Source organism: Ceratotherium simum, chromosome 19, assembly GCF_057802395.1.
Source record: "Ceratotherium simum simum isolate JZ-2026a chromosome 19, ASM5780239v1, whole genome shotgun sequence".
Lineage (NCBI taxonomy): Eukaryota > Metazoa > Chordata > Mammalia > Perissodactyla > Rhinocerotidae > Ceratotherium > Ceratotherium simum.
In genome coordinates, this window is record NC_141918.1 from 45933149 (window position 1) to 45950199 (window position 17051).

At 44.8% G+C, this 17051-nt stretch overlaps 1 protein-coding gene across 5 annotated transcripts in view; it reads left to right on the forward strand.

Annotated features, from left to right (window-relative positions):
• NCOA7 (nuclear receptor coactivator 7) overlaps window positions 1–17051 on the forward strand; it is a 150945-nt gene that overhangs the window by 113906 nt on the left and 19988 nt on the right. For all 5 annotated transcript variants that reach the window (XM_087444053.1, XM_087444055.1, XM_087444057.1 and 2 more), the window contains one exon: window positions 11347–11494. In XM_087444053.1, the coding sequence (XP_087300179.1) occupies window positions 11347–11494 (148 nt within the window). The remainder of the gene's footprint in view (window positions 1–11346; window positions 11495–17051) is intronic.

A 17051-nucleotide genomic window follows, 5' to 3' on the forward strand; every position in this document is an offset into this window, starting at 1 on the left:
TGTATCTGCTGCTGAGTGTGAGATATGAGCTGCCAGCCTACGGCCGCCAGCACTGATATTAATATGAACTTTTAGTTTTTACTTATTTTTGAGTGATCCTTTCTCTAGGTATAACTGTTGTTTTGATCAATGAGTCTCAAAGGAACTTACCTATTATTTTTGGTGAACCGGAGGAAAGAAGCATCTTTAGTTGGTACTTTGTAAATAAAGTTTCTTTTTACAGACACACTAAGACCCTTTAAGAATGGGCATCACACCAGGGCATTATTAACTGTTGATTTCATTTGGAGTTGTAGAATATTGAATCCAGAGGGGACCTTACAGGGCAAGGAAAATTACCTTTTTCACATAGGGACCTCGGACCAGGCCATTGAGGTGGCTTTTAAAAAGTGATGGTTTTCTAGTAACAAGGTCTGTGGTCCAGTGTGTTTTGTCCTATTAGGCTTCTGTGGCTGTCCATTCAGAACGGAGCCTATGGAGGTTTTAGGCTGAAGTGCATTGGAGTATCTGTAACTTATAATCAGCAATACAAGTGAACAGTGGGGCTGCATATATATATGTATATTTCAGTACTCTCTAGGTCACATTCTTTCTCTCTTTTCCCCTTTCCTTGTCTTCTTGTTATTTCCCGTCCTCTGTGCCATAATGTTCTCTGAAATACGTTTTTAATGTAATAGGTATTAAATTGTTTAATGGTTCCTGCTAATTACTTTTAAATCAAGTGGGTGGTTTGGGGGTTATATTTTGCTGTGTATAGCCCCAGTTTCTTTTCCTACCAGTCAAATGGCCTTGGATAAGACAAGAATGCCTTAACTGCTTCTGGGTCATTTTGGTCAAATTGGTTGGTTTCCGTGGTAGCGAGAGTTTAGGTAATCACACAGAAGGGACTTTCTAAAAGGTCTGTCCGAAGGTAGAATGAACTTCCTTGCACATTTAATGCTCCTGACACCTATTTGAGGAGCTTGGTTTTCTTATCTTCATTTTGGAAGCTTAGAGAGATTAAGGAACTTTCTGAAAGCCTCCAGCTAGTTTGGGAATTCAGGTCTTTAACTTAGAAACGTGTGAGTGTTTTTTTTTTTTTTTTTTTTTTTTTACTTTACCTCAAAACTATGTTAAAAAAAAAAAAGAAAAGAAAAAAAGCAACAGTAAATAAAATCCCACCATAACTAGTAGTGAGTCTTGTTTGATAAAAGAGATTATAATTATACCTAAAGCTTATATACCTAAAGTGTGAATAATAGAATAATGTTTTGTTCCAGGCGTCCACTCTTGGATTTTTCATCAGGTTTTATATCCCTCAGCCCTACAGCTTTGTCAGTGACAAGCTTTTATAAAAGAGTAAAACCAGGACAGTGGAACTGGCCATAAAGGAAATGGTGAAGCATAATTGGTTGAGACCATGAGCTGACCTGAGGATGATCCCCGGGTCCACCACTCGTACGCTATGTGGCCTGGGGCAAGTTAGTTCATCTGTGTCAGCATCTGTTTCTTCCTCTGTTAAATAGGAACGATAATTATAGGGGCTACCTCATGGGGTTGTTGTGAGAAAAAACGGCCTTGTTTTTCACTAAAGGATGAAAGTTAGCTGTTTCTGCTGCCGGTGTTGTTGCTTCTTCTCCTGCGGTGCTTTCTTGCCTCTGAGGTAAAGCCACTGCTTTCCAAGAACCTGTATCGTTTACTTTCTTTCAATTTCTTCTTCAGAGATGACAACTTGATCTGCTAAACAGGGATTTGTAACTTGAATCTGGTGTCTCCTTTGGGGTGAATCCCTAAAGGAGCCTTGTGTTGACGATAAAAACCTTTGAATTTATGAAGAAATCTGATTGAGCCAAATTTGTAATTAGACAGGAAACCCAAACAAAGCCGGGGTGCCGGGTTTTGGTGTTAATGGTGGCTGGCTGGGTCGGAGCTGGTGTTGTGCCTGGAGGTGTGTCTATGGCAGGCTTCTCCCCAGGTCCGCTGCCGCGCCTGGGCTGTGGCCTTGATCATCTCTTGGTGGCATCCCTGTTGTAGTCTTCTCAACAAAGCCTTTGTCTCTAGTCCTGTCTCTTCCTGACCTTCCCTACTTGGCTGCACAGCAATCTTTCTAAACTACAGATCTGGCCAGGCCTCCTCCCTGCTAAAGCTCTGGGTGTTGTCTCCCCAGCGCCCACAGCAGTGCTTCGCATGTTTCAGTTTCACAGCTTCCTTCACAAATACCCCCTATCTGCATACCCTCTGGGCTGCTGTTTACTTAATAGTTGTCTTTAAAGGACTTAAATCATCCTTATTTTTTTTTTAGCCTTTTCCAGAATAGTAATACCTGGGAGACCAGAGGTATAATACACTAGTTGTATTTACTACTAATACTCTTTAAGTATGTAGCTATTAAAATATGTTCCTCTGTGTACCCTCTGAAGTCACTGGAACCACCCCTGCCACACTGGGAAACAGTGGCCTCGGGATAAGGTCCAAGCATTTATCTTGCGTCCAAGACTTTCTGTGACCCAGTGACCCAGGCCCTCTGGCTTTTTCATTCTCATCTCCTGCCATCCCATGAAGCAAAGAATAAATCTCGCTGTTCCATTCCCCTGTCAAGAATTCCTCCCCTGCCTGATCAACACAGACATCCCAGGCAGATGGTCACTGGCTTCTGTCACTGGATTGTTGTAACGGTGTTAGGATTGACTTATTCCCCTCAGGATTGACTTATTCCCCTCAGTCTGAGCACTCTAGGCAGGGCCTGGGTCTCCTGCATCTCAGCAGCCCCATCCTGTTGCAGAATCCTCGGTCAGAAAGTCACCAGTGACCTGATTGCATTGCCCTTCTTTCTCTCTGCCGTGTCCACTGTGACCTCCCTCCAGCGTCACCCTGCTCTTGAAATAACATGTCTTTCTGCACATATTCCCTCTGGTAGGAGGCCGTTTCCGCTTCCATCTGTAACTGACTCTTCCCCATCCCTCAGCACTCTGCATGACCATGGCCCCCGGGACGCCTTCCCTGACCCCAGCCTGAGATGCTTCTCCACTGGGCTTACCTTTGTCATCACTCTTCTTAAAAACAATGATAATAATAAGAAAAGAGGCAGCAGCATGAGCACAGAGGCCAGAATGGATGTTGGAGCAAAGATACAAGAGCATATGGCTGGAACAAGGAGTTGTGGGGATTGGCACAAAACAAAGCTCTCAGGCAGCCCTAAGGAGTTTGAATGCATCGTAAAACCTGCGGAGAGACATTGGAAGGATTTTACACAGTTGGGCGAAGTGATCAGCTTTGCATTTTGTAAGATCACTCTACCTCTCTGCCATTTCTTCTTGGCTTCCTTCTAGGACCACTTCTGCTGCTGCTCCTTAAATATTAGCATTTCCCAGAACCTAGTACTTGACCCGGTTCCCAGCTCACGTGTGTTACCGCGCTTACTGCTTCACGGGCAGTTAGCAGCCAACATGGCTGTAATTGCTGGTAATTGTGTTGGCTTGGCCAGAGGCCCTAGACAGTGTGCTGAGGGAACTGAGGCCAAGAGAAGCTCAGTGACTCATCCCAGACCACAGGGTGAGTCAGTGAGAGCGGTTCACAAAAGCCATCAACAGGCTTTCGGGGGTCAAGACAGATGATGACTGAGATACTGTTGAGTCTGACAATAGGTCACTTTTGAGAAAAACAGCTTCACTCAAGTAGTGAGGGAGAGAACAAGATTTAAAAACTCTGCTTCCTTCTAGATGGTATCTATGGCAGATTTAACAAAGGGCATGTACTGAAAGGTTAATAGAATCAGAATGGAAAATTCAGGAATGAAAATGAGTTGGAACATATGCTAACCCAAATGCTAACAATATACCCTGAAGGGAAGATGAGGTATGGGAAGGGAGCTTTGGGGAGAAACAAAATCCAGGAGCTTTTATTTTTTTAGGATGGGGAAATGCAAGCAGCTTTGTGGGTTAAAATGAAGGTGATAAAGACATGGAGAAAATGGAGAGGTGGGGTGGAGATAACGGAGGAGATTCACCAAGGAGTGGAACTGGTGAAAGTACAGAGAGGAGGGTTAAAATGGGGAAAAGAGGAATTCCTTCTTCTGGAGAGAAAGATCTCTAAGAGGGACGGCAGAGGGGAGTGCATTATTAGAATGGTACAGTGGAGAGTGTTCTGTCTAGAGAGGGAGGTGAGTGGGAGGTGAGGTTGAGAACTTGAGAAAGCAGAGGTCTGGAAAAGCTGCTGTGTGGGCTAGTGAAGGAAGAGAGGTAGAGGTGAGTAGGGAGCCCCATGAGGGAGAGTTTTTCCTAGCCAAGGTTAGATGCCTTTGATTTGTAGTGGATCCATTCAGCATGAATAAGAAAATACAGCAACATCCATCATCCCAAGAGAGTTGGAAAGATGACTGTTTCTGTTTCTGTGGGCAGGTGTTTGGAAGGCAGGTGCAGCAGAAGGATCAAAACTTTGTGCCTCTAGGGGGCGCCGGTGAGATGGAAAGGTTGGCCTGGAAGTGTGTGAATCCGGGAGGGGCTGATGCTGCGGGAAGAGGAGGGGGTGGGGTGGAGGTGAGAGCAGAACTGATACCGCAGAACTGATACCGTCAAGGGGAAGGACAGGGCATGTGGAGGCAGAGGGACAAGGAGGGAAATTTTCAGAAGGTGAGGCCTGTTTCCAGAGGGCAGCGTTGAGTTCTGGGAACCAACCACTGGGAAAACCCAGTTAGCCAAAAAGAACCATTCCAAGAATTAGGTTAAATAAACTTAACTTACAGCCACTCTAATCTAGAAGAAAAAAAGATGAAGTCATATCCTCTTCCTCTCTCTCCCCAATTAAATCGTAAAAATGACATAAACGAAAGCTAGAGAGTTGAGCAGAAGTAGAGCTGGGAAGAGGGACACTAATTCTTTCCCTTTGGTCTCCAGAGGCCTAAGAATTAAGTAGTCAGATTGGTTCCAAATGAACTTTCATTTTCTCTTGTGGAACAGGCCATTTTGATTCTTCGTTCCTTCTGCTCTTCCCTCAGAGGCATAGCGTGAGGGCCCATGTACATGACAGAATGGGGAGATTTCGTGTGGGAGGCTGCTGTTGAGGGAAGTCAGGGTGTGCCAGTGCCTTGAATGTCTGCGAGAAGAGACGTGAGCATTTCCCATCAGGATGCCCCATGCAGAATGTATGTTTGAAGTTTCCCATCTCACCTCACCTGAGGCTTCCCAAGGCTGGGGCGACTTTCTTGCTGCAGAGATAGAACACACCACCTGAGAGAGGAGGGAGGCCATTCAGGGCCGTTGCCCTGCGTGCCACAGCCAGTGGAGAACCATTCTCAGAAGCATGGCTGAGGTCAGGCGGCTGCCCCATGATGTTCCCCAAGCACAGAGCACAGCGCTGGCAGTCCCGTGAGCCTACCAATGGACGGTGTAGGAGGAGGATTGGGGAGTGGGCAGCATGTGCTCTAAGGGCCACCCAGGGCATCTCACTAATATTACTTAAGCTATTAATAAAACCCAAAGCTGAGGAAGCAGTTGACCCATACTATGAGACCTCTGTCTCTGGACAGGTCCAAAAGCGTACCTGTCCCGCTTGGAGTTCAGTATTCATAAAAGAAGAGGCAGTCAGCTTAGACTGGCTGGAACATTCTAGGATGGGGTGTTTGGGCATATTCTTCCATCTGCTGAGTCTCAGTTTCCTTATCTTTAAATTGGATGAGTAATACTTGCCTCTTAGGGTTATTGTGCAATGTAAGGTCCCCGGGGGAGGGAATCACGTCTGTTCTTTTTAGGTAGCTGGTATGTTATATTACACCAGCAGTGCTTAAAACATAAGGGCGCTTCGCTGTTTAATACTAAAATTTTTTGACCCTGAGCCTCTATTCTACGATATTTTGAGAATGCCTTTTCCCTCCTTTCTAGAGACTTTGGTAAGTTCACCAAACCCAGTGCCTAGTTTAAAGGGGTGGTCCTGGCTGCTCTTGAACCCCCACTGGCTGCTGCAGAATAGGCCACTCGCTCTGGCCACAACCTCAGAGGCTTGATTCACCACTCTCTGGAAACCTGGCAGTCCCAAGAGAAGAGGTGTGGGATAAACCCCCTTACCTGGTCACCCCAGAGACCTGCCCCAGGCTGAGATATTGCTTCTAGAAAGAATGACACATGCAGGCAAGAATGCTTTATGCCAAAATTGACCTTGTGCTCCCCACATCCCCAGGTTGTTTCAGCTCCTAAGGAACTCACACATATGCATATGGCATATGTAGCCATTTCCTTCCATAGTATGCCCACTGTGTGGGGGGCTTGGTCTAAGTTTTACCATCAGCAGCACACCATGCCCAAATTAACCTGCTCCTAAGATAATCATGGCGTTTATTTGGATCCCAGGTCATCAGTCTAGACCAGACCACTCCCCTAACTCCCTACCCTCTTCAAGAGTTTCTCTCTTCAAGAAGGATGGGGGGCCAGCCCTGTGGCTTAGCGGTTAAGTGCATGCGCCCCGCTGCTGGTGGCCCGGGGTTCTGATCCCGGGTGCACACCGACACACCGCTTCTCTGGCCATGCTGAGGCTGCGTCCCACATACAGCAACTAGAAGGCTGTGCAACTATGACATACAACTATCTACTGGGGCTTTGGGGGAAAAAGTAAATAAATAAAAATTAAAAAAAAAAAAAAAAAAAAGGATGGGGGTGGAGGAAGAGGTGTTGTCTTTCCCTAAGGGCTTACCTCTATTAGGACCACCTTAATTCATCAGAGATGCTCTAATAATCTTAAACTTTGAAAGAGAAGGTATTAAGCACAAGATGCCTCCTCCCCAGGAAATCCTTTAGACCTTATACAAATCTTCCCTCTCTCCCATCTTCCATCCCATGCACCCTCCCAGTGGGTTGTAGGAATGACTTGTCTTCACCAAGCAAGGAACGTCCAATTATATCTTCTTCCAGAATAGTAAGTCCAACTTACCTTATATCTGCATAATTAAAAAGGACTGCTCAAATGGTCTCCCCAAGCAACTTAATGTCTTTGTCAGCAAAAAGGGAAGTGACTGGCAATTGCTAAGGTGAGCTCTCTCTGTAAAATCTTTACTGACCTTCATTTTTCACAATTGATATTTTCCTATAATGTCTACGGAGAAATGAAGTCTTACTTCCAAATCGGTGCCTCATCCCTCGTTCCCTTGCAGTCTTGCGCAGAGACGCGTGTCGGCGTGAGCTGCTAGCGTGTCGTGGAGCGCCTCTTGAGTGCTTGTGCTTGTGCACCAACTTCTCCTGTGAGGGTAAAATGTTAGAGGACAAATGAGAAGTGGAAAATGGGTCCAAAAAGTGATAAAAATGTGTCTTGTGACATAACCAGGAAGTTAACTGGGAAATGGTTCAGAAATCAATGTGGAATGAGGAGAGGACTTTGTAGTGTGGTTGAAAGACACCTGATGCCCGCCTCAGGAGATCCAGTCCTGGCTGTGATGCTGATGGTAGACTTCAGACCCCCCCTTTCCCTTACATCTAAGGAGAGTTAGTTGGATTAAACGATATCCAATATCCCCACTAGCTCTAGTATTCCAGAAGGTAAGCTCCACATGGGCAGGGTCGCTGGTACATAGTGGATGCAAAGGGAGTGTTGTCGAGGGAAGCAACGCCCTCCAGCCAGCGACCACCAAGAACACACCTGAAGCTGAATGAATTGGGTTGACTTGTTGCAGTGAGGGAGAAGGCACACCATGGGACCATGGGCCATTTCAGTAAGAGGGTACTAGAAAGGAATTAGAGGATTTAGGTTGTGTTGGGTGATTTGGGGGAAGACTTGAGGAAGTGGGACTTTGCTCTGGGTTGGATGCTGTTAGGAAGCAGAGGTCATTCTATGGTGGGGTATCTTATAAGTCTTATCTAGAAGGTTATCTAGAGAGGCTAATGCTGAAATTGGTAAAGAAGCAGTCATTCATATTAGCCAGATTAGAGGGATGTTTGGTCATTTTTGTGGCTGGATAATGTTCACGTTTTTGTGTTCAGATATGAGACCTCAGAGTGATCTTGTTTTTGTCATGATTCATCGTGGTCATGGAGTGGCCTTGTCTGATGGTGATGTTCTGTAAAGTTGTTTATGTTCAATAGGAGATACCAGGACCTAGCTGTGAGTGCCAGGCTAGCTCCTAGGAACAGTGAGGCCTGGCTGAAGGGACCAGGCTAGCTCCCAGTATCAGGGACCGATTTTCTCTTTCTCACAAGTAAGCTAGCCAACACTATTTAGGAAGCCGTTTTATCTGATTGGGATATGCGTGTAATAATTGTCTCCTTTTCCAAAAGTTAGAGTGAAGCATATTTGGTTCTCAACTCTCTTCCAAAATACAGTTAAGATGGACTAAATTTTAAGTGTTAGAAAACTACAAGGGGGCCGGCTCCCTGGCTTAGTGGTTAAGTGCGCGCGCTCTGCTACTGGCGGCCTGGGTTCAGTCCCAGGTGCGCACCAACGCACCGCTTCTCCAGCCATGCTGAGGCCACGTCCCACATACAGCAACTAGAAGGATATGCAACTATGACATACAACTATCTACTGGGGCTTTGGGGGGGAAAAAAAAAAGAGGAGGAGGATTGGCAATAGATGTTAGCTCCGAGCCGGTCTTCCTCAGCAAAAAGAGGAGGATTATCATGGATGTTAGCTCAGGGCTGATCTTCCTCACACAAAAAATAAATAAATAAATAGAAAACTAAAAGGGTTAGAATTGTAGACTTATCAAACCTCTCCGGAGTAGTGATTTATTTCATTTTTTCTAAGTTAATTTTCAATAGGAAATTTCATACTATGTGGTAAAAATACTTCAAAGATTCAAAAGAGTATACATATTGCTGGTGGGAGAGCAAAAAATCATATCATCCCTAAAAAGGACAACATGGTACTATATGTCAAAATTATAAGTGAATTGCTCCTTTAACAATGCAATCCCACTTCTGGGGATATATCCTACAGCTGTACCTGTACACCTGTGAAATGACTCACACAGGAAGTTATTCATCATAGCATTGTTCATGACAGCACAATCTTGGAAACAACCCAAGTGTCCAGCTATAGGGGATGGTTACATAAACTATGGTAAATCCACACTGTAAAGTACCGTGTGGCTGTAAAAGAAAGAATGAGGAAGCCATCTATATACTGATGAGAAAGAGATCCAGGATAGACTGTTAAGTGAAAAAAGCAAGGTAGAGAACAGTACTATCTTTTGTAGAAATGCAAGACAAAATATATATTCATATTTATTTATATCTGCATAAATAACACCACAAAAACACACAAGAAACTTATCAAGTGGTCACCTAGAAGGGAAATGGTGGGCACAGAATGTGGTGGACAGGGATGTGAGTGAGAAGGAAACTTCTCATTACTTGCTCTTTAAAATATAATTTTGATGCTTGAATCATAAAAATGGACTAACTTGAAACTGAAATAACTTCAAGATGTATATGATGTAAAATATGTCCTTCTCTCACCCCATTCCATTCCCCAGAGGTAACCATTTTGATCAGTTTCTTATATAGCCTTTCAGAGTAGGCCATTGTATTAGTCAAGGATCTCCAAAGAGACAGAACCAATAGGATATATATATATATATATAGAGAGAGAGAGAGAGAGAGAGAGAGAGAGGGAAAGATTTGTTTTAAGGAATTGGCTCACATGGTTGTGGGGGCTGGCAAGTCTAAAATCTGCAGGACAGGCTGACAGGCTGGAGACCCAGGGAAGAGTTGAGGTTGCAGTCTCAAGTCTGAAGGCCATCTAAAGACAGAATTCCTTCTTGCTCAGGGGACCTCAGTCCTTTGCTCTTAAGGCCTTCAACTGATTGGATGAGGCCCACCCACATTATGGAGGGTAACCTGCTTTACTGAAAGTCTGCCAATTTAAATGTTATCACATGTGAAAAAATACCTTCACAGCAACATCTAGACTGGTGTTTGACCAAAAACTGGCCAAGACCTAACCAAGTTGACATATAAAATTAACTATCATATCCATGTACAATTATAACATATCTATATCTATTTTTTAAAAAAGTAGAAACGGTAGCATATCATACCTACTGATACACACCTTGTCTTGGGTGACAATTTTCCATGTTTGAAGGAGTAGGAGAAATGTCAAAATGTACCTTTAAAGTATATGAAAATTGGTAATTCTGTATTATGGAAGAAAAGACATGATTAATATAAAAAGGGGAACAAAACCTTAGACACGCGTTTGCTTGTGTTCACGTTTACGTGATGTAAAGTTTCCCATAAACTGAAAAAAGAAGCATTGACTCCACAATCACAAAGAGCCAATTCATGAAAGAAAAGCTGTAGCCGGGAAGAAAACCTGTGAAAAACGTTCAAGCCAACTAATACTCAAAGAAACATGAAGTGATTCAGGTCAAACTTAAATATATATTAAACTCATTTTTTTAAAAGGATAAGCAGATTGTTATGAAACGTAGACACAAACCGCAGCGCTGGTGTTAGAGTAAACTAGTGAGCTTTCAAAAGCAGATTGGCAGGATGAATCACACATAAAATCATGCCCTTTGGCACAGTAATCCCTTTTCTGGCAACTAACCTTGAGGAAATAATTCAAAAGATGGTGAAAGGCATAGACCATGAGGATGTTCATTGTAAGTACAATCAAAGAAATGGAAACAAGCTAGATATCCTGAGGACATGGGAGCACAGGCTAATTATGGTCCATTACTCTCTCACGTAGCCTTTACAAATCAGTACAAAGACTAGCAACATGACAAAGGTGCATTATTTAATGTCGTGTATAACAAACAACTATGTCTTGGCCCCAATTACAATGAAAAGAAAACTGTGTATGTGTGGACAAGAATGGATAGCAATATGGAAGCCTAAGAACAGTTTGATCCATTGGGATATCAGAATTGTGAGTGACTTTTTTGTTTGTTTCATTTAGTTCTATTAATATTTGTCTTAGCCTGTTCAGGCCAGCCGCTGTAAAAGGATACCATAAGCTGGGTGGCTTAAAAATAATAGAAATTTATTCTTCACAGCTCTAGAGGCTGGGAAGTCCAAGATCAACGTGCTGGCAGATTCGATGTCTGGTGAGGGCCCACTTCTTGGTTCATAGACGGCTGTCTTTTCACTGTGTCCTGCCTTGGCAAAAGGGGGCTAGCTAGCTCCGCGAGGTCTCTTTCCCATCTCTTGATCTTGAGCTCAGATTAAAAGACAGTTTCTCGGTGTCTCTGGGCTTCTGCCTTCATTTGTTGACTTATTTTCCGAGTTTGGAATGCACTAGTAGAGATCATCTTCACAGTGGGAAATTTCCCATTTAATAAAATGGATTTGCCAAGCTGGTGGTATGTGCCCAAGTCCCGCTAGTGCCTGCCAGGAAACCGGATTTGGTGTTAACTCCTGTGACGAACGTGTTTTTCAGGGTGGATCACTTATACACGTTCTTTGTTCAATGGTCTCCTGACGTCTATGGGAAAGATGCCAAAGAGCAAGGCTTTGTGGTGGTGGAAAAGGAAGAACTGAATATGATTGACAACTTCTTCAGCGAGCCAACCACCAAGAGCTGGGAGGTAAGCGCTCAAGAGGGGCTACACTGCCATGGTCCTTAAAGTACAGGATGCAATAAAAGCATTCGTGTTTCCAGATCCCAAGAACTTCTTGGCTGGCAAGAAGTTAGATTTCCTGTGCCCCTTTGAAGTTATATGGGAAGGTAGCCTTTTTCCTCTGTTTGAAGCTAGTCATGTGTGTCAGAAAGGCCCCATCACCGTCAACCCTACCGCCGCTACCACCACTGGGTCTTTTCACTCCCCTTTTGTAAAACTGCTGCTGGGTCCCCTTCACATATGGGTTGAAATTCAACCTCCTTAATTTGGCCTGAAAAGCCCTTCATAATTTTTTTGAGCACTTACCCAGCCCTTCCTATTAGGGGCACAACGGACGAGATAAGTAGAATTTAGCATCAAGGAATATAGATAACTCATTACAATACAGTGAGATAACTGCCATTCTAGGTGAAGTGCCACATGCTTGGAGCGTGGAGCCAGGGGGTCAGGGAAAGCTGCCCAGAAGGTTGAGCTGAGCCGAGATGGGAAGAAGTGGGAATATAGGCAGTCGGAGTGGGAGAGGAACTTGGAACATGTTCTGGCCAGAGGGAAAAGTCTGTGCAGAGAATGACCCCGGGGAGAAAGAGAGAGAGTGGGGCATTTGATGAACTAACAAAAGTTCAGTGTGGCTGGAGCGTAGCATGCAAAGCTGAGGGAGGAGCAAGAAGCAAAGCTGGAGGGGCCGCCCCGTAGCTTAGCGGTTAAGTGCGCGTGCTCCGCTGCTGGCGGCCGGGGTTCGGACCCGGGTGCGCGCCGACGCACCGCTTCTCCGGCCATGCTGTGGCGGCGTCCCACATAAAGTGGAGGAAGGTAGGCACCGATGTTAGCTCAGAGCCGGTCTTCCTCAGCAAAACAAAGAGGAGGATTGGCATGGACGTTAGCTCAGGGCTGATCTTCCTCAAAAAAAAAAAGAAACAAAGCTGAAGAAGTAAGCAAGGGCAGATAGTGAAGGAGCTGTGAACCATGCGTAGGAGTTTGGTTCTCTTCCTAAGGGCAGTCGGAAGCACTGAGCTGTTTTGAGCACGAAGTACACACAGATACACATTTCGGAGAGCTCTCTCTGCTGACGGATGTTCAATAGATTGGAGTTAGGCAACACTTGAGACTTGAAGACCCATTAGGAGGCTCTTCCAGTAATCGGTGTTGAGAGATAATGGTTGCTACAAGAGTAGCAGCGAGGATAGAGGGGATTGAGAGATAGTTAGAAGGTGGAATACACAGGACTTTGTGAGTAATTAATTACATGTGATAAGTAAGGATGATGTCAAGATTGATCTCTTGGTTTTTACAGTGGAAACTGGAGAGACAGTGGTACTTGTTCTTCACTGAGATAAGGAGCATAGCAAGACGGTTAGATTTAGTAGGAAATGCTCTTTGTTCTTTTTTTTTTTTTTGGTAGGGAAGATTTGCCCTAAGCTAACATCTGTTGCCAATCTTCCTCCCTTTTTTTTTCCTCCTCCTCCCCCCACCCCCCAAAGCCCCGGTACATAGTTGTGTGTAGTTGTAAGTTCTTCTGTGCGAGCTACCGCCACAGCATGGCTACTGACAGACGAGTGGTGTGGCTCCGCGCCCCGGAACTGAACCTGGGCCGCTGAAGTGGAGCACACCTAACTTTAACTGCTAGGCCATCAAGTCTGGCTCTCTGAGGTTCTGGTTTTAATCTGAATTTGAGGGACCTGTGGAATGTCCAAGAAACAACTGAGAATAAAACTTAGGGAAAAGATCTGAAGATACACTTTTGGAAATCATTAGCAAAGTTGAAATTGTGAGTGTAGATGAGGTCATCCCAGGAGAGTGTGTACAATGGGAAGGGAACAGGGCTCAGAACAGAACCTTAAGGACTCCAGCATTAAAGGGCCAAAGACAGTAGAGCCCACACACGTGACTGACAAGGAACAGCCAGGGAAGAGGAAGGGAAATAAAGAAAGTCATGTCTTCGAAGCCAAGGGAAGAGAATGTTTTAAGAGGGAAGTAATTGTTCAAAAATGACTAATGCTGCAGAGGAGTCAAAAGACAAGAACTGAGATATGTCTTTTGGATTTAGAACCGGGGGGAAGATAGTGACTTTGACAAAAGCAGTTTCATCAAAGTGGTAGGTTCAAAATTTAGATTCCAGTAGTTCAAAGAATGGGTAGGAGGTGAGTAAGTGGAACTAGTAAATGTGGACAAACAACTCACATTTGGTTTTGGGGAATGACAATGAGATAATATGGAAGCTGGAAGAAGAGGTGAGATTGGGGAAGGGTTTTGCCTCTTGCGAGAGAGACTAACCTTTAGATGAGGTCAGCGGGAACAGTAGAGTAGAAGGTGCAGAAGATAAAGGGATGAGGGACGAATGATCAGGAGAGTGGATCCCTGAGGATCTGTAGGGAATGTGGGATTAGGGATTGGATTGGCCTTAGACAGGTGATCGGACAGTAGAAAAGAATAGGATGTGTGCAAATAAAATGGAGATTTGGTGGTGGCAAATCATGGCATTTCTCATCTTAGTGGTTTCTTTGAGGTGGAAGGAGGGGCCATCTCCTAGACGTGAAGGAGGAGTTAGAGGAATATGGAGAAGGCATGAAACAGCAAGTCTGGAGCCTAGGAACAATACTGAGTAAAGAAGTGTCATAGGATGACTGCCTGGTACTGAAGGCCCTGTCGGGGTCTGCCACCATATGTTAATAGTGGTGCCAGGCTGCAGGGAGAGGTGATTTTCTCCAGCAGCACCCCCAGTCTGGTTTTAGATTCATCAAGGAGGCAGTCAGATTCTTCCAAGGCTGGGACCTTGCCAGGTTGGGATGACCATGGGTGATGAGGCCTGCCCCTTAGGTATAATCCCTTCTGGAATGCCAGATCCTTTCATATGTGTGTTTACACCACTCACTCTCCCCTTTCTCATTCACTCCCTCTCAGCCCAAATGTGTACAACTTAAGCACACGCAGCTTTCTATAGTAACTCCTGTCATCCTTCAAGGTCCAGCTCATTGGTCACTTCTGTGATGCTTTCCAGAAAAGTTTCTCCTCCTGTCCCCCCACAGCCCATTGTTCATAGCTCTGTAGTATATTTCCCAGCAGTTTACTTGTTTATGTGTTTTTCTCCCCATAGTTCGTAAGCTCCTTCTTTGAGACCATTGTTTGAAGATGTAAGCTTGTCTATTAGGCCCTCCCTCCCTTGGCTTTTTGTATCAACTCTGGCTTTTCTGTTTGTCCTCCTGTCTCTGGCCAGTCTTTCTGAGTCTACTTTGCTTGTCGCTAGGAGTTTGTCCTTGGCTCTCTTCTCTCCTCATCAGTTACTCTTCCTTGGATGAGCACATCACCTCTCGTGGTTTATACTGCTGATTCCCACATCTGCCTGCATCACACCCTCTTTCTCCCAGGCTGCTACTCTAGAGATCACAGATGCCCCACAGGCACTGCTAGAAGTCTCCACGAGGCAGAGATCGTGTGACATTGGTATTCTGGCCAAGGCACAGAGGAATATCAAGTCCTGTCCTCACCTAATCATCCCTGCCTGAGAGGCCCCCATGAGATATGTGCACAGAGGAAGCAAAGTCAGGAAAGGTGCATTTTCTTGCTGAAGGTGTGGCCTCTTGCCCCACTGTGGAGTTCCAGAGAGAAGGTTTAGGTTGCACTGGGGACTTAATCCTTTCCTGACTAGGCCTGAATATCTTGAGCCGAAGCAGTTCTCTTAAGGCCTCTTCTGCCTCTTTCCACTAATCCCAACCTTGAATCTTAGGTCTTGACAACTCCAGTGAGAGAAGCCACACCTACCAGCACCAGAGAAAAAGGAGCTCGAGATATGCAGAGAGAGAAAGGTCTGCTTCAGAATCAAGAGCAGAGCTGTGCTTGGGCAGTCTGCCCCAGGCCTTCTCAGACTGAGCCATTTTGAGGGGAATGAAAGAGAGGGCAGATCCCTCTAGAATGTAGTCTCTAGACCTGCAGTGGAAGAGGAAGAAAAGAGTTGGCCTCTTCCAAGCTCTTAGTACTCTTGCTGACACTCAGGACACGTGGAAAGATAAGATAACTGGAGAAGTAACTGGACTGTTCAGGCCACCTAGTCCCTATTTTCTTGCCACATGGAAGAGAGTCCAAAAGTGCAATGAGGAGAAGAATGCTGGCCAAGTTCCCTCCCATGCAGGAGCAAGCCCTGCTTACTAGCGTTACCTTTAAAGCCAAGCCACCATAACAGTGTTTCTCCTCCTCTGTGGGTGGGGAAGAGGAGTCTTGCACTCCCTTGGAGGCTAACAGGTGTCTGATCCTCAGCATGTCCAAAGCAACTCATCATCTTTCACCCCAACTTCCTTCTCCCCATGAATTCCCATCTTAATTAGTAGTGCCTCAAGCCAGAAGCCTAGGTATCATCCCAGATTCTTCTTCTTCATCATCATATCTAGTTGGTCATCTCTAGTCAGAATCTTGTTGATTCTGATCTTGCCTGGTACAGGGAGCTCCGCTCCCTTCTACCACTGCTGCCCTCTGCACCCTTCACTTGGACTCCCAAGGGCACCGCCAGTCCCACCTCAACCACCAGTCCATCCTCCTATATGCAAGCTCTTTAAATAATCTTTAATTCCTAATTTTTTAAAAGTAATCCCTGCTTATCGTAGGAAATTTGGGAACTACAGAAAAGTACCATGCAGAAAATTTAAAAATAATATCTCATCATACTTAACACTTTTGTACATTTCCTTTGACTCTTTTTTTGCTATTTTGTTTTAGGATGTTTTCTAGGTGGTGCAGGGGAAGAGGGGGTGAGTCTTGCTTTTTATTTTTGCAAAATGGGGTCATGCTCTATGTAGAGTTTTGTATCTGGCTTTTCTCACCTGACACATTGTGATAATTGTATCATGTTAAAGATTTTTAGGTGGTCTAGTGGTTAAGATTTGGCGCTCTCACCGCTGCGGCCTGGGTTGATGATTTCAGAATGTATTAAAAAATGCTTAACTAACCAAAATGAGGCCAGCCCTGGTGGTCAAGTGGTTAAGATTTAGCACTCTCGTTTCCCAGTCAGGGAACCACACCACCCACCCGTCTGTGGGTTGTCATACTGTGGCAGCTGCGTGTTGCTGTGATGCTGAAAGCTATGCCACCGGGATTTCAAATACCAGGAGGGTCCCCCATGGTGGACAGGTTTCCGTGGAGCTTCCAGACTAAGATAGGCTAGGAAGAAGCGCTCATTTCTGAAAAAAATGGCCTTGAAAAGCCTACGAATAGCAGTGGGGCATTGTCTGATATGGCACCGGAAGAGGAGAGGACGGCACAAAAAGATGGGCAGAGTCTTCCCTGCTGTGCGCAGGGTCGCTAGGAGTCAGAGTCAACTCAATGGCATTAACAACAAAAAAAGACTTTTAAGCCTTATTTTTAGTGGTTGCATAATATTTTTAATCTCAATTATGATGTATTTAATGATTTCATACTGTTAGGAATTGTTGTGTTGGTTCAAGTTTTTCACAAGGATGAGATGATCTGCAACTCTTAGTTTCCTGGAAGTGAAATTATGTAGTATAAGGGTACAATTTTTTAAGGCTCTTATTTTTGA